The 23,321-nt window shown below is 34.3% G+C and overlaps 1 protein-coding gene across 1 annotated transcript in view; it reads right to left on the bottom strand.

The window, feature by feature from the left end:
• The window catches only part of furina (furin (paired basic amino acid cleaving enzyme) a), a 194,600-nt gene extending 171,870 nt beyond the window's left edge, over nucleotides 1–22,730 (bottom strand). The window contains exons 1-2 of the mRNA XM_056461050.1: nucleotides 22,284–22,730; nucleotides 13,196–13,518 (exon numbers count right to left, since the gene is read on the bottom strand). Coding sequence (XP_056317025.1) covers nucleotides 13,196–13,372 — 177 coding nt within the window. The 5' untranslated portion in view covers nucleotides 13,373–13,518; nucleotides 22,284–22,730. The remainder of the gene's footprint in view (nucleotides 1–13,195; nucleotides 13,519–22,283) is intronic.
• Between the last annotated feature and the right edge of the window lie 591 nt (nucleotides 22,731–23,321).

Below are 23,321 nucleotides of genomic sequence, written 5' to 3'. Positions count from 1 at the left end.
TTATTTAATTCCTTTAACGTAATTTAACTGAAGGGTGGAAAAAAATCCCTGAGGTAAGAGATTTCCTTAAGAGCATAGCAAAGACCTTCTTAATGGTCACCCTTACCAAACCCTTACGAAAATTAACCATGTTATTACTATAGTACCCATAGTTAAAATATGTTTTTGTAGTAAAACCACAAGCACAAAATGAACTACAGTTAAACCATGGTTTTACTATGCTTTTGTGGTAAACCATAGTAAAATGAGCTAAATTAACATTTTATTTTTAAACTCTACTATAATCAAGGCATTGCAATTGCATACATTATAGTACACATTCATAACCATAAATGGAATTGTGCTAATAATTGGCATAATTTCTTTCGGTGTTTCAGTTTCCGGCCTTGCTTTCCTTTTTTTTTTTTTTTGGTTTTGGCCAAGAATTTTCATTTCGGTGCATCCCTAGTCCTTTGACACTCGTTTCAGTGCACAGTAAAAGGTGAGAATTTAAATGACGTAAACTTATTAGATTCAAACTAAATGTATTTTTCAGCTTATTACAATAAATAAATTGAAAAAAAAAAAAGAATTCTTTTAGATCTTTTTACATTGTTTTCAGTGCATTGTAAAAAGTCAGAATATCAACTTGTTACACCCAAAAGAAAAAAGTTTTCAACTTGGTGTTCCATAATAAATAACTGAAAAATATTTATTCCTTTTGCATTTTTTTCAATGCACTTAAATGTCAACTTATTAGACCCACAATTTGAGTTTAACTTAATTTAATTTACAATGTTCAATCATAAATAATTGAAAATTTACTTTACATCCGATTACACTGTAAAAAGTGAGAACTTGAATGATGTCACTTTATTAGAGCCAAATTAACATATTTTTTCTAATTGATTTATTAGTGTTCATTAACAGTTGAAAAATGTAATTCTTATAGATGCTTTTACAGTATTTTTTCAGTGCATTATAAAGTGAGGACATAAATTACTTCAACTTTTTGCTACACCAAAAAAAATTGAAATTTCAGCTTAATTTGTTAGTGTTCAGTAATAAATCAGTAAAAAAATAATTTTATATATGAGCAATTCCAGCATTATGGATGTGACATTTGCAGCAAATCTGAACACGTAAATTCACAAAGAAAGTAGATGTTAACATTATATTAAAACATCTGTTTATATCCAAAACAACTAACCACAGAGTTAAAGGATCAGACAAATATAAATCTGTAAACATTTTTCTTTTTTAAATGAAGAAAATAAACATGCGTTAAGGATGTGATGAAAAGTTAGCGAGTTTAGAGTACACAACATACTTTGTAGAAATTCTGTAAATTAAACTGCACAACTCAAAAGAACCAATGCTAATCAAAAGGATAAGAGTTGGCTCACTATAGAACAAAAACGAGTGTTTTTATTTTATTTGACAGTTTTTGCATTTATGAGGCAAAAGCTCCGTTTTGGATGTGACATCTCTTCGTTATGGATGTTGGCACTTTTGTGACTTTGGAAAATCAAATATAATAGTTTGAAAACATTATCAGAGACATTGTGTATTTTTAAAAGCACTGTAAAATAATTGCTTGCACAAAAAAAAAAAAAAGAAAAAAAATTAAATAAAAATAAAAATGCAGAAACGGTTTCTATATTTTGGTAAAAACCCAATTATTTTCATGGTGAGGTTGACATTTGTATGGAATTGCTCATATATATAGCATTTTTAACTTCATTGAAGTAAACTTGTTAGACTGAAAAGAATTAATTCTCAACTTTATAGTGTTTAATAATATGTAAATATGAAAGCATTTCATTCTTTTAGATCATTTTACATAATTGTTTTTCCAGTGTGGTAATGTTGAACCAGAAACAAAAACCACAAAGCTCATGTATAAATCACTGCAATCAATTATTAATTTATTCATTAATAAATAAAAGTGAGAAAATGCAATTCTTTTAGATCATTTTACATTATATTTTTTCAGTACATTGTAAAAAGTGAGAACACAAATAACTTCAACTTGTTACACCCAGGATAACTAAGTTCTCATCTTAATTTATCATCTAAATATATATATTTCTTTTAGATCCAATTGCATTTTTCAGTACACTGTAAAAAGAACCTAAATGACGTCAACTTGTTAGACTGAAAATAGTTTATTTTTTCAAATTAATTCATTAGTGTCCATTAATAAATAAAGTGGGAAAATTTATTTTTTAGATCTTTACAGTATTTGTTCCAGTGCATTTTAAAAAGTGAGAACTAATTACACCAACTTGTTACACCCAAAAGAATTGAGTTTTTTTTTCAATTATTTATTATTGAACACCGCAATCAATTAATTATTTTAAATCCTTTTGGATTTTTTTCTGTGCACTTAAATGACATCAACTTGTTAGACCCAAAATAATTGAGTTTTTTCCCCAACTAAATTACAGTGTTAAATAATAAATAAAAGTTGAAAACATTTAACTCTTTTAGATCATTTTACATAATTGTTTTGGTAATGCTGAACCAGAACCAAAAACAGCAAAGCTCATGCATAATCACTACAAATCCACTTGCCAAGCTTTGATTACCAATTCCAATCTCTAATCAGAAGTTAAACTCTCACAGTGGAATAATCCAATCAAGAATGATTTTATACATCTGATGACCGCTCCTCAAAAGAAACAGCCAATCAAAACTTAAACATTGTCTTGTGTTAGCCTATGAGCTGGACTAAAAAGCTGGAAGCTCTTACGAGAATAAAACATCAGAAATATCAGCTGTCCTCTTCTGGAAAACAACAAGGCCTCAGTGAAAAGGAACTGCTAAATGAGTCTCTTAGTCATGAAAAATAAAGAAAATTGCAACATGAGGAAGAAAGCAAACAGCAGGACTGCATGAATTAGTAAATGCGACTGAACTTTACAAGCAAGCAGGATGTAGTTTAGTAGGCAAAGCACTAAATGCATTTCTATAATTCCATTTCAAACATCACCTGAAGCGGTTTCGCAGAGCATTACTAACATTTTAAAGTAACACGTCTACATATCAAGTCAGTCAACTACGCTGGCTCATTATCATTATATCAAGCAGGGCCCTGCAATTCAACTGGTGCCTTGGAGCGAACGTACTGCTGTGTAGTTCTGCTACAATTACGTGCCATAAAACGTCAGGATCTTGCTTTCCCTCGACTTCAGTGTGAACACCTGCAAAGCAAGCGTCTGGTTTCACAGCTGTGAAATCCTTCAAACAGATTCATTTCTGGTAATCCAAGCCCTTGTTTTCCATCAACATTATAATCAAATAAAACAGACTTTTCTCACAGAAAATCTCAGAGCGATTTTGGGTGGGATTCGTATCTTGTGGGATAGTTGCCATGTACAATATACGACATTACACGACACAAAAAAACAACAATAAACAGGCATTCCTGGAGCATCTGTGAATTATAAACAGAGAGAATGATAGTTAAGATAACTAAAACGGAACAGATGGAGCCGTCTCATACGGTCTCCTGCAATCCTAAAGACTCTAGGAAACCGTCGAGCAAAGGCTGCCTAAACTCCAAACCCAGAGGGAGGTAACAAACTGAATCCTGAGTGAGCAAGCAGGAAAATAATGAGATGAGGTATCTGGATGGAGTCCAGGTTTTGAAGGGATCCACCTCCAACGCAAATTTTCCCCTCGCAGACTTCACTGCACTCGCAGGCTCGCTCGTAAATCTAATAACGGCACCCCTCAATAATGCGACCAAATCACCCCCATTTATTAATGCACTCCATCCCCTCGGTCACGCTGGCTTATCAAAACATGTCCAAATACACTTTTAATAAGATTACTTCATTATTAGACAGGCTGTGAGGCTTATGCATACAGTTTAATGTGCATATAAAGTCATCAAAGCTTCTAATAAAATTGGTGCTTTTTTTTTTCCTTCTGCAAATTCATGAACTTTTTTATATTCTTGGCTGCTTTGGTCAGGTGTAATAGTGATGGTATTTTCAGTTTAAAACTTCTGAAAAGTGGAGTAAAAGGGTTAAAACAGCACCCAGAATCATATGCTACACAAATATTTATTGGAAGGAATGCGTTTCTCTGTACTGAACCTGAAATACAACATTGTGACTGCAAAATAAATCAAGAAACATTCTGATGTTTGTGCATCCTGACATGAAGTCCTGTTTTTGGTTTGTTTAGATGTCGTTTGGTCTGTTGTGTTCACATTTCAGTCGAAACACAAAACCACATGTAAATAAGTGAGTGTGGCTAACTCGTACAGCGTGAAGCTGAACAGGACTGAAAGCAGCGCTGAATGGAACACTCGTAGAAAGATCTGAGGTGAAATTCTTCCTGTGATTCAGATTAACTGGTCTGAATTACCGACTGCAAATGTGAGTACAGAAGTCCTCTGTGTGCAATATACTTTCAGTAGTGCTACAGCCTCTGCCGACTAACAGCCACCTCTAGGTCCTGATGGCGTCAAGTGACATGACTGATTCACATTGGAGCTCTGTAAAATTTCTAGGTAAATGAAAGTTAAATATGCAAAATAACATGAAATGATGTCTTAAAGGAGCAGCACGGTGGCTCAGTGGTTAGCACTGCAGCCTCACAGTGAGGTCACTGGTTCGAGTGCCAGCTGGGCCAGTTGGAATTTCTGTGTGGAGTTTGCATGTTCTCCCTGAGTTCGCATCGGTTTCCTCTGGGTGCTCCGGTTTCTTCCACAGTCCAAACAGGATGTAGTGTATGTGTGTGCCCGTGAGAGAGAAATGTAAGGCGTTTCCCACTACTGGGTTGTGGCTTGAAGGGCATCCGCTCCATAAAAAAAATATGCTGTAATAGTTGGCGGTTCATTCCGCTGTGGTGACCCCTAATAAATAAGGGACTAAGCCGAAGGATAATAAATAAATGATTTCTTAAAATGTTTAGTCTTGATCAGCTCAACCAAGTTTGATATTTAACAAGGTGCTAATTCATTTCGTAAGTTGCTTTATTAGAACTACTGTTGTTGATTTTCTGAAATAACAATCTATTCAAATAACTAGATTGCAAAAATATCTACGCAATATATATGCATGGGCCGATATAAGATTATGATGGCATAATAACCTTGTATAAAAACATCACGGTTTCACAATATTGTATTTACTACAATAAAATAAGTTCTTTTAAAATGTCTGGGTAAAAAACACTAACCTTTTGTTGGCTATAAAGTAAACCACTGCATTGTTCAGGTGCATAGCATGCTTAGAAATGGGGACGATTTTATGAATAAGCGATTTGTTTCTATAATTGTTTGCTGACCACTAGCTTTTGATGTGAAAGGTCCTTTGCTGCTGGAGACACTTTTGTCCTAAATAAATAAATAAATAAATAAATAAATAAATAAATAAATAAATGCATACATAAATAAATGCATACATACATACAAGTAGTCTTCGACAATAAGTGTTTTTGTTTATTTTTTACCTTGCATATAACCGCAGGAATGGAATAACACAAATGTTTAGTGATATTAACACCTTAAACTGGTCATCCACCCACACCTACTTATTCATTCAGTGAAATAAAATGTAAATAAATACCAACCCTATATTTGAGCATGTACGATTTAATGTTTATTGAAGTTTAATCTGCTTCTCCAAATGTTAAACATGTCAAAGACTCTTAACTACAAGCATACCATAAATAATCAATGTGTTGTGTTTTATATAAAAAGACATAGGTGGACATGGGTTTAAAAGATGGGTTTCTGCAGGTTTCATCAAGTCAAATTTAAGACGTTTTTAAGACCATTAATGGAATTTCAGACGTATACAGGGTTAAACACTAAGGACTTTTTTTCTAATGGCACGGTATCATCGTGAGGAATCATGTAATAGTTTTTAGTTTCTTTCCCCGTTCAGGGAATTTAACAGGGAATTAGCTGTAAGAATGTCTAACAGTTGTTGTGAACTGCATCTTTTTGCAATAAAAAAATAAATAAAAATTTTACATACAAAGAAATAAAGTTTTATTGAGATCTATTGTTGGTGATCAGATGATGTCAGCCTCAGAGTCGCTTTAACTGGACAAAGCAAATTTAAGACCCCATTTAAAAAGATTTAAGACCTAAAACACAGTATTTCAGTCTATTTAAGGCCTGAAATTTTGTTTTTGAAATTTAAGACATTTTAAGACTTAAAGAAGCCACTTTTACCAGGGTGTCCGCTGGGTCTTAAACCACACTTAAAGTGATCACCAAATGACCTGAAGCCCATTGAACATCTGCAGGATATGTTCGCGTAGACTTTACAGAGCCGTTTGATTTAGTGAGGCAGTGTATTCAAACAAGAAAAAGCTTAATTATATTGACTTTATTTACTTTTCATATTTACCTATGACTTAAACACTGCCACACTTAAGAGCATAAGAACATATTCATTCCTCTATTACATCACCAAATAAAACCAGGTGAGTGAGGGTAAAACCTACACAAAAGCAAGAAAAAGAGCAAGGCAGTGTTGTGGATAAATCAGAAGCTTTTCTCTGTCTGCAGAAGATATTCTCCACTTGAAAGACAAACGAGACATGTTAAAAACGTTAAGCCCCCGGCAATGGTGTAACCAAACGATACCCTTTTCAAACCGGGCCAAAAGCACTGTCAGCATGTCTCATCACACAATGTGGGTTTGGGGCTCGGCCAGGTGTGATTTTTCCTGTACGGCCGACTCGCAGCGAGAAAAACCATGCTACAGTCTCATTACAAAAGATCAGAGATGATTTACAGTGATCCATAACAGCGCGACAGTCCAACAAAAACATTCTCAAGCTCCGATGCATCATGTGGCTTCAAGTTTTCCACTTCTTATGACCGAGAGCAGCAGTTTTAATGAAAGCTCATGGTTTCAAACCGTAAATGCCATTACAATATTTTAGAGATCAGGCCTACACAATATATCGATATAGCAGTGCGTGCGCATCAGCAATAGTCTCAGTAAAGGGTGCAATATTAAGATGGGATCACAGTTGATCAGCACTACAGTTCAGAATGCATGTGATTTATGGAGAGTTTAACCACAAGTCAACGTTTATCATTTGCACGAGTTTTAAAGGCATTTGAAGAGCATTTCAAAAGAGTTTAAAGTATTCAGGCACACATTTAAAAAAATTGTAACTTTATTAAAGAATAATAAAGTTTATTAAATTTATTAAATAATAATTTATACAATAGAGACTACACACCTTTTTTTTTTTTTTTAAATGCTGGGTTCCACACAATCGATTAGTGTTGGGACAACATGAAGGAATTCAGGGTGCACTCACACTAATCATCCAACTTAATCTGAACCGTGCCCGGTTGCATTTCCCGGTTTGTTTGACAAGTGGGAGTGCTTCGAATCGGGCCCAGGTGTGGTTCAGTTGGACGGCCCTGGCCCGGAAGAAGTGTGCCAGAGCACGGTTCGGTTGGGCTTTGGTACACTTGTAGTGTGAGTGCAAAGTGCACCGGAGCACAAAACTGAAGACGTCACTTTTAAGAGACTGCCTCATATGGATTTATTAATCATTCTTACTTTTCAATAAACACAAACCGTCATAGTATATCAAAGATGCAAGCTAAAAACGCAGTGCGAGTAGCCTGTTTTAATTATTATCTGATTTTTGTATTTATTTCAGTAAAATTTCTTTTTTTTTTCTTTCCTTATTTACGGTTGTACTTGATGTCATCCAATACTGTGTTTATTAATATGATTGTATCGTTAAAACCCAATAAAATATGCAATGTGAGAGCAGGCCATCGGGGAAGATGGGAGGGGGCACTCTCACTTCGGCACGGTTTAAGGCAACTGTACCTAGTGTGAATACGCCCCAAGTTAACTTGATAGTTTTAACACATTTAAGTGGAGTGAACAAAACAATTAGTCAAAAAAAAAACTTTAAGAATTGTGTCGTTTTAGCTTATTTGACAGCAAGTAGTTTGAACAACCACCAAAAGTCATTTTGAGCACAGAGTTATTTGACTAAATAGTATATTTTACTACAGAGTATATTTTACTAAATCAATTTGATTATTAAGTTTCTGTAACTAAATACTGTTCGACTCTTTGGAAAACCATAAAGCACTGTTTATTTCACTTTTAATGTTTTGCTTAATTGTATTTATTTATGCTTCCAATAGACTCTATGCACAGCTAGAGTATTAAAGCCAACGATAAACTTCCGGTGAAAGCTTAATGAGACTTTTCAATTTCTCAAGGTTGTTTTTACAGCATCGATGTTGTAATGTAATTACAATACAATTAGTTAAACAGACTGAAGCATTCATTTAGTTGTTCAAGCTTAAAACGAGATAAAACACCATGTAACCACTCATGCCGTCAGTAGCAAAAGGCTAGCACAGAAATTCCACTGAAAATACTGGGGTAAAATAAACGGTCACATTTTAAAGACATGGCGGAGGGAAATGGAATTTATTGCAGTGCATTTTGTCCAATTTGAGACCCACTTTATATCATATATATCTAACAGGCAGTGAAGATCGCTGATTTTTAAAGAAATCAGATCTTAAACGTGACAATTTAGTAATGGAAAGACAGTACTCCAGAAGCCTTTGGGCTGCCTGGCTGAAAATTAAAAGTCTGTGTGCATACAGCCTATTTGTTTACTATATTTCATGCATAATTCACCCAAAAAAAAAAGATTTAAAAGATTTAAAAAAGATTTAAGACCTACAATACTTCAGTAGATTTAAGACTTTAAGGTATTAAGACATTAAGACCCTGTGGACGCCCTGTAAATGAATGATTTATTTTCAAATAGTGCAATTCAAGTCATCTATTAAAAATTTATTAATTTCACACAATATATATATAAAATCAGAAAAACTAAATATCTCAAGGTCAGATTTTTCCAATATCACACAGATTATAGGTTTAGTTCTTTACCATGAATTAAAGCGCTCTGGTCAAGTGTTAGAATGACGAACACCATAAATTAACTCCCACCAGAAATAGATTTCAAAAGAGACGTCTTTATGATGTTTTATTCAACTCACATGGTCCAATATAATGAGGTTTTTAACCCATTTAATAGCAATAATTAGCATTGCCTGCCTAAGGAAGCACCACAAGACAATTGGCAGGTCCAATAAAACCAATTCCAGTCCTACAAACGATAAAAGCCAAAATATGTCCATTGTGATGAACTTTGGTCAGCTGAGAAAACATCAGTCAGTGACAAGTCATCATGAATAAGCTATGAATCCGAGCTATATTAAAAACATAATAAATTGTGCACTCATGCTCGCTTGCAATACTAAAAATGCCAGCGTTATTAGTTTATTTCTCAAGAGACACAGGACTGAACCCGGAGGCATTCATTTTCAGCAATTACAAACCGCAGTACATTCAGTGCCCCCTACAAAGCGTGCAGGGATCCATTCATCACCTGGCTTTACAGTACCATCTGGACACTGGGCTGTTTGTCTTTTAAAGTGAACCCATTACTGGAAAGGTGGGCTGTTATACACACTTAAATTAATCATCTAACTTAATGAATTGACTAATCGACTCGTATAATGGGCTTTCAATTACTTATGGGGATTGAATTATCTGATTTGGGTTGCTCATAAGCTTGAAGTTGCAGAACTCATCTTATCGAAACAAAACTTTAGTGGTATTGAGTGTGAATAAAAAAAAGGTATTTCTTGATCAAGAAGTGAGGTAGAAGCTCGTTCCACACAAGTCTACACTCAAGGGCCTGTTACAAGTAGAGAATATCAAATGACAACTGGTGGAAGAGGATGATGTTTTATGCATTCCATCAGAGAGAGCCGAAGCATTCAGACGCAACATGCAGGAAATGTTCAAAATTCATGACTTCCCTCTGAATGGGGTAATGAGAGGAAGAAAAGGACAAATCTGCATATTTCCTAATTAAAATCTCATGGTACAGAAGGATGTTGAGAGATCTTGGCTTTAAAAATACACTTCCAGGTAGCTGGTCTTTGGGACCGACAAGCATATTTACTAACTGCGGTAGTAATTCTAATGAAAGTGACAAAGGTTTATAGCAGCAACATGACAGTACCATTCAAAAGTTTGAGGTTTTTTTGTTCATTAGAATATTTATTCACCAAGAATTTGTTAAATGAACAAATTTCTCTTTCAAATTAATGGTCATAAAGTCAACAAAAAAAAAAAAAAAAAAAACTTTCAAAATAATATTAATCTGCATTAATAATATACTGTAATAACCATTAATAATAATAATAATAATGATGATAAAAAAACCAACAACAACAACAACAATCAAACACCAACATCATCATCATAAATAACAACAACAACAACAACAACGTCATCAATAATAATAAGGGCTGCACTAAATTGGAAAACTTTGATAGCCATATCTTATTTTTCTGCGACAAATATTGTGAATATAGTTCCACAAGATAAAAGCACAAATTTTCTGGGATGTTTAACAGTATTCAGGAACAGAAATCGAATATTCACAATGCAAAAAAAGGCTTTTTTTACTTTGAAAAGCTTTACACATTGAAAAACATAACATACACATGAAAATTTTTTATTATATTTATTTTGCTATCACACGTTGTTATTTGTAGGTGAACAATTAATCCACGCAAGATAATCTACTGAAAAAAGTTTGTTTCTATAATCTTCAAAGTCTGACGCCTCTCTTACCGTTAGTTTGCTATAAGGGAATGATACGCATTAATAAAGCTCTGCCTCCTACTAAATATTTCAAACTGAATAATCACAATGCAAAAATCACATTACTTTGCTTAGTATCGCTTCTAGTCCAAATATCTAAAACAAGTAAAATTATTTGTTTGTTTTCAACTTCTTCTTTTTTTCAAAATGATAAGCGTCTTTAAAACAAGCAAAATTATCTGCCAGTGGGGCAAGTAAAATAATCTTGTTTTCACTTTGAAATGTAGATATTTGGACTTTTTTTTGTTGGATAAAAATCGAATAAATTCTGAAAATTCAGTAATTGAAAGCAATACTGTAGCTCCTGGTCAACTATAATTCAGACTCAACATTGAATTTCTTGCGATGCAACTATTGCAGATGTGCATTGTGATATAGATCCTGAAACAATATATTGCGCAACCCTAATAATAAGTGATAATTATTTAAAAAGCATCAAAGCAGCATATTAGAATGATTTCAGTAATTATGCTGAATAGAAACAACATTTTAAAATATATAAAAAGAAAACATAAATATTTCCAAAAGATCGTTATTAAATGTACATCGGATTGAATAAATCCAGCCTTGGCAACCCCAAGCCTTTGAATAGTGTTGTACAGAACAACAGAAAGAGGCTAATTTTAAAACTTAACCAACCAGTTCAAACAAGGAAACAGCCCATCTGCCAAATGTCACTTAAAACGTCAACCTTAAAAAGCTGAATGACTTTGCTTACAGAAAACAGACTCGTTCAAAACTGAAAGAACACAAACAGAATTAAATGATTTAAAACATGACTGACAACCATGACCCCATTCTCACGTCTTCTTTGTCCATTAAAATTCCTAAAGGCTGTGTGAAATCAAAATTTACTATGTTTATTTTGCCATCACACATAGTTATTTGTAGGTAAATAGTTAAACCGCGCAAGTTAATCCACTGAAAAAAAAAATCTGATGAGGGAATGATGCACAAAAATAAAGCCCCGTCTTCTATTAAATATTTCATTTAAGTTGGAAGTACATCAACATATACTGAAATAAAAGTCTCAGCAACTTCCTTAGACGTATATTTTGTATTGTGCTAAATATAAGCAAAAAATAAATAAATAAATCAGATTTTCATTACTTTATTACCCATCTCCACTCATCAAAATGAGCAAATTTATTGCCCCTCTTACACTAAAATATTTTACCTTAAAATTTACAATAAATTACTGGCTAATAGTTGCATTACTTTCACAGTAAGGTACTGTATGTAAATTCACAGTACATTACTGAGAGGTAATTCATAACAATAATTCTATACATATTTCCAAATATCAAAAAGTGCCTGTACTATCATGAATATTAGTGTATTAATTTCTTTCTGGAATAAATTATTAATGGTGTTTGAATTCCTATAACGTGCAAAAGATATCGCCTATTTACAGTAATTTGATGCCTGCCTTAATTTCACAACAAATTTCTGAATGTTAAATTTTACAGTTAAATCCTGTAAAGTGACACTAATGTAATTACAGTATTGTGAAAATTACAGTATTGTTGTGAAATTCTGGGAATTTATTACAGTGTAACGTTAGTTTGCTATGAGGAAATGAAGTGCAAAAAGAAAGCCCCGACTACTATTAAATATTCCATTTAAGTTGGAAGTACATCAACATTTACTGAAATAAGTCTCCGCAACTTCCAGATCACACAGATTTCAAGTAAAAAAATATCCTACTTCTTATGAAAACGTGATAGAAGTATATACTGTGTAGTGCTAAATATTCAAGCAAAAAAATCTGTCTGTCATGACTGCATCTTTACACATCTTTGCTCATCAAAATGAAAAATTTATTCATTAAATCAACACATTTCATTCTGAAAGTAACACAGAAGCAAACAGACAAATGCACAACCCAAAAACAGCTTTTCAAACATACAACGTTACTCATCTGAACCTAGTACCAAAGACTAGAATACACAATAGTTTTGAATGGGGAAAAGCGTAACAGTCAACACGGCGAATGAAGCCCTGCCTTCAAGTACTGGAGCCAATCATTGATCGATATAGACTGACAATTTTCTGGGGGAGGGGCTCAGACCAGACCTGAGTTTCTGCAGATTTTGAATGTTTAGAAATTAAACAAAGAGACAGTTGCCGTTTAATCTTATTGGTAATTCCTATTTCGAAGTGTAATCGTAAGATTGGCAAGAAGTTTTTGGAAAATTTGATGTTTCCCCATTCAAACAGAATGGCCAAGCATACTGGCATTTCAAAGATGGCCACCGAGTTAAATGACTTGCCGTCAATCAATGGTCTCAAACTGAATTCCTGGAGGGCAGCAGCTCTGCATAGTTTAGCTTTAACTAGGTCCAACTCACACCTGCCTAATAGTCTCTAGTAGTCTTGAACACCTTGCTTAATTGGATCATTTGTGTTTGATTAGGATTGGACCAAATCTGTGCAGAGCTGCGACCTTCCAGGAATCGTGTTTGAGACCTATGCCGTAAAGGGACTTTGCAGGTACTCACATTCCCGTGGTTCACAAAGCCATGCTTTTCAGCAATCCGATCGGCTTCCTCCTCTCCTCCCTCAATGTGGACGGCCCATGTGTTGGTGTAAACCTTCTGTCCAATGGATGGCTGTGGCCCAGAGGTCAGGAGAACCAGTAGTGTACAGAGCGTCAATGAGGCAAGCCTGAGATCCATCAGATACACTGGTGAGAACCAAGGCAGGAGTTCCTAATGTCACCAAGTCTGTCAGCACAGCGGTCCGCTAAATCCGTGCTGCTCCCGGCACATGTAGAGATGGAGCCGTTTAAGAGAGATGGACTCAGAAAGGCTTCAGGAATCACCTGGGGAGAGCGAGAGAGACGAGAATGAGACATTTGAGTAACTAGACGAGAGAATATGAATCACAAATTAGATTTAATAGCGTGGAACTGACTAAGGCCATGTTCACACTGCAGGCAAATGTGGCCCGAATCTGATTTTTCCCCCTAATGTGACCCAGGTAATGACAGTGTGAACAGCCCAGACCGCATGGAATCTGATCTTTTCAGTTCAGATTTGTGCCACTTTCATATGAAGTCACAGATCGGATGTTTTGCATCAGATTCGGTTATGTCGAATTTCATGCGACTTTTACATGATCTTTGAGCGACATGCGTCATCATTCTGCGCTGCAAACATCATCTACTCCTCAGCAGCACGGCACACAGGGCAATTACTTTATCACAGAAAGAAGGTTATTTATATTGAAAAAGATTTTGAAGGCAAAACTAAGCTGGTTAACGATTGAGGCACGGGTTGATCGCTAATCTGAAGAGCATCGTGGGTGTTGCGGATAGGGGATCCATGTGCAAAGGACGGGGAACTTTCGCTCCAAAAGAAAAAAAGGCAGGTGCTTGAGCACCCAAATCCCCCTTCTGCACGTGTCTGCTGTTTATAACGAAGTAAAATCAAATAACTCTGCAAAAAGAGATAAACCAACTCTGCCTTGACAGTTCAGTCTGAGGCTGCTCATTAACCCTTTATGAGTTCACTACACTGGTGGTCAAAAAGACGCGCTCCACGGTTGTCAAATCACAAATGATCAGTGTTTTCAATCACAAGAGATTTATTTTAGGTCTCAAATGCCGAAATACACATTAGTAGTAGCAGAACAATCATTTACAGTTAAATACATCACAGTTGTCTGTGAAAATGCTTATAATCATATAAGCATGATCTGACAACATGCTTACTTCATACAGCATACACACTGTGTGCATAATTAGACATTTTGTGATGTCCGTATCTGTACTTTTGAACATGCGGGTCAGTCTAGGACCATGATCTGTTCACACTGCAAATCTGATATTGGCCACATTTATAAGAGCAGTGTAAACAGCCATGCAAAAAAAAAAATAAATAAAAAAATCAGATCTGAGAATAAAATCTGATTTGACCACTAAGCCTCACAGTGTGAACGTAGCCTAACTGGTTACAAATTAACAGCACGGCCAAACAAACAAGCTTAGCTTTTTCTGGTAGCATGCACGCAGCTAAAGGGGTTCAGTTTCTATCAGTTCATAGGACATTAGTCAGGGCTCTGGAGTAAATGCCTCTTATTCCCAGCCAGTGCAACTAAATTTTAAAAGTGGTTCTGGAGCCAATACGGATTCGCAGAACTGATAAATGAAGACATAACATCGCCTATGAGATACATCGCTGATCACACCAAAAGCAAACAGTGCTGCTTGTTTGAACTGAGCAATGCACTGACCATTTATCATCTTGGTTTATAAGGAAAGCGCAAAATGAGCTACTATTGGACGTGAACGCCAATCAGTGCTGTTAGAGTTCCTTAAGGAGCCTTACCACAAATTAACCTACTTTTACAGCCAAATGACACAGTGCTGCCATTCGTCAAAAACTAGTAATGCAATAAAATTGTGCTTTTGTCAACAAGGCATTAGACGTGCATTTTATTCATACTAGATTAACTTTCTATGACATATATTAAATGATTAAACAAAAACCTAAAATTAGGCTTTTTTACCATGATGGCGAGGTTGTTATATTTGTGTGCGGTATGAGGCTGTTAAAGATTTTTTTCAGATTGAACCATTTTTGTTAATGAAAAATTAGCATCTTGATCCCACCCCATGCTCAAGCTGCTCTCAACTAATTACAGTTAATTGTGAATTTCTTATAACTGTTTTCAACCAAGGGGCAATTCCATGCAAATGTCAGCCTTGCCATGAAAAAAATTAGTTTACCAAAATAGCAAAACCCTTTCCAAGTTTTTTGTGCAGGCTTGTATTTTACTTTACTGTAAAAATACTCAATTGTCTGTCAATGTTTTCAAACATTTGTATTTGATTTACCAAGTCACACAAGTGGCAATTTCACTTCAGCCATATCCATATAGGAGAGATGTCACATTTATAAAGCTTTTTCTTAATGACTCCAAAACAAAATAAAAATCTATAATTTTTGCTCTTTATAGAGACAGCTTAGCCATTTGATTAGCATTGTTTCTTTTGGTTTGTCCAGTTTAATTCACTGAATTTCTACAAAGTATGTTGTATACTGTAAATTGCAGACTTTTTTGGCCACATCCATAACGCACATTTTATTTTCCTCAATTAAAATAATAAAAAATGTTTACGGATTGACATTTTCCTGATCCTACAACTCTGTGGTTAGTCGTTTTGGAAAATATAAACAGATTTTTCAATATAAATGTTAACATAGAAAGGATGTCAATTCACGTTTTAAGGTTTTACTGCAAATGTCACATCCATAACTCTGGAATTGCTCCAAGGCATGCTGATTTAAAGCCTAGTTCTAAATCCATCATTCAACACAAAAAGCACCAGCTCTAAATCAGGAAAAGTGATTCTCAAGTAGCACCAAAACATTGCCGGGCTAGAAGTAAGAACCGGTTCCTATTTGAACTATTCTCCATATTTGAAATAGCAGGAGGACATAATTCTGAACATGTAATTATCACTTCTAATTAGGAATGTCCAGATCAGATCACGCGTTCAGTAATCAGACGCGACCATACAGTTTCAGACTTGATTGGAATCTCGATCAGGACTCAAATATATAATCAATATTTTTAAACATCTATAGTTATGCGGTGGAATGGAGTTAGACTTCTTTCTTGACTTCAAACAGAAATACGTGCAGCATGACATCACTTTGTTGCAGAGTAGTACACGGAAACAGTTTAAAGCAGAAAACGCAAGCATGTCTGTGGTCTGGAGGTCTTATAAAGTTGATGACGACAACATTGCCATAGCAAATTGTGAGATATGCAATCTTGGGATTGCAAGAGGTGGAAAAGGCTACATTTAACACAACACACAAACAATTGATGAATGCTAAAATAAGGTGAATTAAATAAAATGAACAATCTAGAGCTGTTTCTTTGCTCTTCTTTCTTCTTATTTTATGTATTATAAGTATCGTATCAGGTTTCAGTAGATACTCAAAATCAAGTCTCGAGGGCAAACAAAAAAAAAAACTGATCGGGACATCCCTACTTCTAATCTGTCTATTTAATTTCCTACTGAACACAGAACATGTGATTTATTTCCACAAATCACAGTTATGATCAAAGCGTTTGCAATTTCATTTCATTAATCGCCACATCCTGGCATCACAAGCACTGGTTCCACTATTCTCAAACATTAATCTGGAGCCCTCTTAGTCATTTCATTTAATGCAAATATCAATGAGGCTATGAAGAGTTAATGTTCATTTCTGTTTACCTGGGTATGTCTGGGATAGAAATAAAGGTCTAAGCCAAAGGAAAATGAATGAATAGATGAATGTCTAGGATAGACATCAGACATGAAATATGCTTTCCAAAACCAAAAACCCTCACTGCCTGTTTATTAAAGGGTTTTCCAACAAAAAACATGGATCAGAAAATGGATCAGAAGGCATTTGTTTTCAAACAGATGTGACAATTTGAGGTGACTTGAGAAACAGCAAATTTGCACAAACTTGTGCAGAATTAAGACAGAGCTCAGCTCACATGATTTGCTGCTTGATAAAGCTGAAAACTGTATGAAGAAGCATTAAAGCCTACTAAAGAAATTCTGCAACCACCAGCAAATTAATCACCACAAAATATTCCTTTAAGTACTTTAACACCAACTTATATTTGAAAAGCATGCAGAGCTAAACACTCCTGATTTGACTGCTCAAAATATGCCTATAAATATAATAATAATAATAATAATAATAATAATAATAATAATAATAGTAATAATAAATAAAAATATTATAATATATATAAAAATAAATAAAAGTTTCAATTTGTCTTGACCCTGAAATGGAAAAAGCTAACTTTCAGACTTCCATAAAAGTCATCATCATTGCTGCTAAGCAGTCAGTAACCCAAAGATTGGAAGGAAGACAGCTAATAAGTCATTCTTCCACAGAAACATTATTCAGCTTCCATGTTCAGATATGACAGACCCGTTGTTTCACCGCAAAATCATCGTCCTGCTTCTCCTCTCCTATGACTAAGCAAACGCTGATGCAAGATTCTTGTTGACTTGAGGCTCAACTTAAGCCACTGCATTAGGGAATAAAGCAGCGCATTCAAGTCACACTGCATTTGCTCCATTCGTCTGTCTAAAAGGTAGAGAGAGAAAATGTGTTTTTCCAGAAACCACTTTCATTAACAGTAAGGATGAGTTGGCTTGAAATTTATTTGATCTTGCCGCATGGAAAAAAGTTCTATAAAAGTCTGGTTTGCTGCAGCAAAACAAGATGATTCAATGCATGATTTCTTAATCGTGGATTAAGAAATTCATGTTGAGTCTAGTTGACCTGTCCACACCCTTAATGGCCCATTTGTTACTCGCATAAACACTCGTTATGCACAGTCTCACTGGACAAAATGTTATTTTGCTTCATGTAAAAAAATGTTGGGTTCTTTACAATTCCTTCATGTTGTCCCAACTCAAATCAATTAAGTTAACTTAATCGTTTTTTACAAATATAAGTAGATTGAACAAAACAATTAAGTCGTCCCAAAAAAAAAAAAAACTTGAGAATTGTGTTAATTCAGCTCATTGTAAATAAGTAGTTTGATTAAGCAGGAAGTCATTTGAGTGTACATTGTTAAAAACTGCTGGGTTTCACACAATTCCTTCATGTTGTCCCAACACAAATCAATTAGGTTAACGTAATCCTTCACAAATTTAAATTGATTGAACATAAAACAATTAAGTTGTCCCAAAAAACCCTTTAAGAATGGTGTTAATTCAGCTCATTTTAAATAAGTAGTTTAAACAAGCAGCAAAAATAATTGTGTATAAATAAGGACGACTGAAATTATGCTGCAAGATCATATAAGCAACTCGTCTTACGTTCACCATCCCATTCTTCTTAACATAACTAAAGGTGCTTGCATTTGTTTTCAGTTTTTATTCTATTATTCAACATGGCATGGCTGTGTTGGTTCAAATGACATGTCCCCGTTTACGTGCTTTCTGAAAGACTCACAATGTCAGGATCACCATAACAATGGCAGCAAGAATGCAGTCAGCTGTGTTAAACTGCACTTCACTGAAATCCAGAGGCTGATGCACTAGTACCTGTTCTACCGCAATTTTACCATCAGGAAATAAAATCTGTACATTCTTTTGCTTTTAAAACATAAAATGCTGCATAAAAGCATAAACGTTCATGCAACAAAAAAAATAAATTAGCGTTTTAACTGATATCATTGATAAATCTGTATTTTCTATTTCAGATTTGACAGCACGAGTAACAAAAAAAAATAAATCCAAATGACAGAATTCAGGCTACATAAAGCCTTTAATTGTATTACGAGTTTAGTAAGACTAATTCAGCTTCACTGTCAAGTAAACAGCTTACATCAGTTTTGATCACCACAAATTGATAAACAATATCCGAGAACACAACAATATCACAGCAAATGTTTGACAGCTTGTCCAAATATTATCAAATCACTATGCATAAACTAATTCTGACTATACTTACTCCTAGAACTATCAAATTATTTCACAAACATTAAAACAAGTTCCAAAAAAATAAATAAATAAAAAAAATAATAATAATAATAATAAAAAAAATAAAAAAAATAAAAAAAATAAAAAAAATCACCAAAAACCTTTAAAAAAAAATAAAAATAAAAATATACATTATTGGTAAAAGCCAAAAAAAGAAAAACCATTAAAATGTTGAAGTAAATATCTGTTTACAAGTTGACTTAAACTGACTCAACCTACAATGTTATTCTCAGGTCAAAGACAAGAAAACACAATACTCACTTGAGCTCAGAGCATGTGTCTAACCCAGATTAGGTTAGGCTAAGAACCAAACAAGAAGTGCGTAACTTTCCTGACAGCAATTTAAAACTATGCCAGCCCTGATTTCAAAGTACACCCACTCTTGATGACATCACAACATGGTTAACACTTTACAGGGAGCGAAAACCCAACAGGGAGGTGTTTGACGGTAAAAGCGAGCCACTTGGAAAGAACTTGAGACAGGATGCAACTTTTAGATTCTCACAAGTCTGTTTTTTTATGTGAAAACCAGAGGAAACCAAGGCAGCTGTGCATATGCAATCCATTCTTCGGTTCAAAACACAAGCGAATGCTTCTTTTTTTTCCCCAAAGAAGAGACAAACTTTGTTTCCTGGCAAGTGTTACACCGGGATTGGTAATGGCTGAAACATTGGTCTCATGAGGAAAGAGAATAAAAGCATGATCAATTTAACTAGTTCAGCAGTGAGAAAAACGCCAGAAACAGGAAAGAAACATTAGCTTTGACAAAGGATACAAGTGTCTAATCCATAAGAGTTTGCAAAGGCATTTCACTATCAATTAATTTATACTTCGAGTCTATTTAAAGAGTTAGCACTCAGACACAACAGACAACATATCTTGATAATAGACAGAATAAAGCACCTGCAAATGATGTTATCCACAATTAAAAAGTTAATTATAAAGGCTGTAAAAGCAGAATCAAAATCAAGGGGCATCTAATATAGTGTTATATTGTTTCTGCAGGTTTTATGAGGAAATTACAGAGCAAATAAAGACAATTTTATGAGGGCAAACACATTGCAAGCATCTCTAAATGTACATTAAGGAGAAGACAAGTTATATTACCAACATGAAAAGGTTTGAAGATGCATCTTGTACCAATATGTGTCGAATTTAATTTAAATAACTTTGCTCCCAAACACAAGCATATGGTAACAACATTTATTGTAACCCTAACCATGCATGCATGCATTTTTCCAGTGCAAACATCTAAGGGTTATAAAATAAAGATAAATTTACTTGCAAAGGAAAATTACATGAGATCTTGTATTTGGTTATTAAAACAAGAACAAATACCTGCCAACTAATGTGGTGTGGGGAATCAAACGCACATTGAAAAGTAATGTTCTTATACTGACATATATTCCTGCTTTTTTTTTTTTACTTACTTAATTTTAATTCCTCACAAAACAAGACTTAAACTTCATATTTCAAGTGATTGTATCTTGACTTTAAAATGATTATATAATTGTATTGGAAAATCATTTTCTGATAGTAAATGCAACATTTAATGCCATGACGTTATAAAAGACTTCCTATTTTGCTTTCCAACTTCTTAATTAAAATGATCAAATTATTAAGAAAAAAAAAAGTTGATTTACATGTAATTATTTTTTAATTTAATCATTTTGTTTTCTTGTGTCTTTTATTCTTGTTTATGTAATGTACATTGAATTACCATTGTGTATGAAATGTGCTACAATCAAACTTGAAAAATAAAATAGAGGAAGAGCTAATTAAGACTTAACACTTGGTAAAGACCTGCAAACAAATTACGCTTCTCTCATTAGTAACTGTGAGGCATTTTTGTGATTTTTAGTATTAAAACGTTCTACAATAATACATATTAAATACGTATTTATATATCAATTAATGAGATTCTCAAAAAAATACAAGAATTGGGGTGAATAAGCAATATGAAGTTTTATGTTCATATAAAAATAATTGTTTGCCGTGTAAGTTTCCAAATATCTTTCCTTCTCATTTGAAGTAACATTCATGTGATGCATGTTTTACATGGAACTTATGTTGCTTATGTTTGTCGGTCGATTTTCTGATAGTAAAATGCAACAATTATTACCATGATGTTATAAATTTAAGAGTTCCTATTGTGATTTCCAACTTCTTAAGAATTAAAATTATTAAATAACTTTAAAGAAATTATTTCAATTTATTCCTTTTTAATTATTTTGATTCCTTTATTTTCTTGTGTCTTTTATTCTTGTTTATATAAAGCACTTTGAATTATCATTGTGTATGAAATGTGCTATACAAACAAACTTGCCTTGCCTAAATTGAGGAAAACAAATTAAGACTTAACACTTTGTTAAAGACCTTCTTTTGATTCTCAAAAACACAGTTTAATTGAATTTGCTCATTTAATTATAACTGTTTGCTGTGTAAGTTTCCAAATATCCTTCGTACTCATTTAAAAGCTGAAATAACATTCATGATGCACGTTTTACAAAGAGCATGCTTATGTTGTCTAGCAAAATAAGAAACCAACGGATATCCATCACAATGGAAAGACATCCTTAGTGTCCAAATATGTTTAGAGAAGACGTGTGTTTGGTTTATCCGCGTTTGAAGCTGTAACAGCTGTACATAATTGTCTCTTTTTTTTAAAGTAGGCCTAACGTAACGTCTGATAAGACGAAGACAGGTAGCGTTATATATCAAAAGGTTAACGTTGGTCATTAAACATTCATTAGCGGTGGTCGCGCAAGTTTGTAAACAGTGTTGAGTAAAAAGTACTAACGTAATATAAAATGAAGACTCTTTCGAAAAGCAAAACCACATACTTTCGCATTATTTTCCTTAAAAGTTAACCAAGTAACACATTTAACTAACGTTACTTTTTCCTTTTCTAAATGTGTCTTTAAATTATAATCTATTAGCCTAGTTTATTCCCAACACTGTTTGTAAACTACTTAGCGTTCACTAATACGGAAGAAGTCCAATCCTACATCAAAACTAGACTAAACAACACGTTTAAAGTACGTTAGTTAATGGCTACTGAATGAAATTCTTACCTCAACAGCATCAGCGTGTAATCTCCCGTTTCCTTGGACACACGGTAAATCCACTAAACCTGTCCGCGGACACGACGAAAAGTCCTCCGTGTTTGACTGACGACGAACAATGTCCCCAAAACAAAGCTAAACTCAGGATCCCAACAAAGTAGTGTAGTCAGGAGGACAGGCTGAGGTGTCCTGACGTACTGGACTGTCCTAAAGTCCACGCGCACTCATCTGCTGTACAATAGCGAAACTTTGCGATAGGTTTGCTTGCTCTGTCGCACGCAACGCGACGCTACGGCATCACTAAGACCCGGTTCGACTGAGCCACCTTTGGACCGGCACGCCAACATAGTTATGGACGCATGCCGGAACGCTGCAAACGGCGGAATCAAGTAAACAAACAAGATATAAAAATACACCTCTATCCAATGGACTGGAGTGGAGAGGTAGTCTACGGACAGCTTCTCAGGAAATACGTCACATATGTACGCAACTAGAAGCGACGTCAGGACGCGTCCACTTGAGCGCGTCACGCGGTATTTTTTGATTTCCTTGCGCCATCTACTGGATACGCCTGTGCGGCTCATATAAAACACATGCGTGTTGCTGGATATTTGATGTCAATATTTATTAAGTCATAATGCTATTAAAATTAATAATGCTTTATTCAAAGTTTGGTCATATTAAAACTGAAGCTAACATTGATGGGAACACGAAAATGATGCACCTGGATATAGTTTTCATGCTATGCTTATGCATTTTTTTTATTATTAACACAAACCAGCATGTACAGTTTTCTTTTACAACAAACTTACTTTACATTTCTTAACAAGAATGGAATAAATTAGAAAAAATAAATTAAATTAAATAAAAAAAACACAGAGAATAGGGTACATCCTTAACAAAATTACATACAAGTATATTACACAAATCTTTCCAATTTTAGTTATTAAATACACTTTTACTACAGGATGTGCATATTTACATTTTATGTAAAAAAATTTAAAGAAGGAGGTTTTAATTTTCTAATTTTAGATTAAGAAATCCCTT

Source organism: Danio aesculapii, chromosome 7 (genome assembly GCF_903798145.1).
Source record: "Danio aesculapii chromosome 7, fDanAes4.1, whole genome shotgun sequence".
Taxonomy (NCBI): Eukaryota; Metazoa; Chordata; class Actinopteri; order Cypriniformes; family Danionidae; genus Danio; species Danio aesculapii.
The sequence above is the reverse complement of the archived record's forward strand: the minus strand, read 5'-3'. Positions and strand labels throughout refer to the sequence as shown.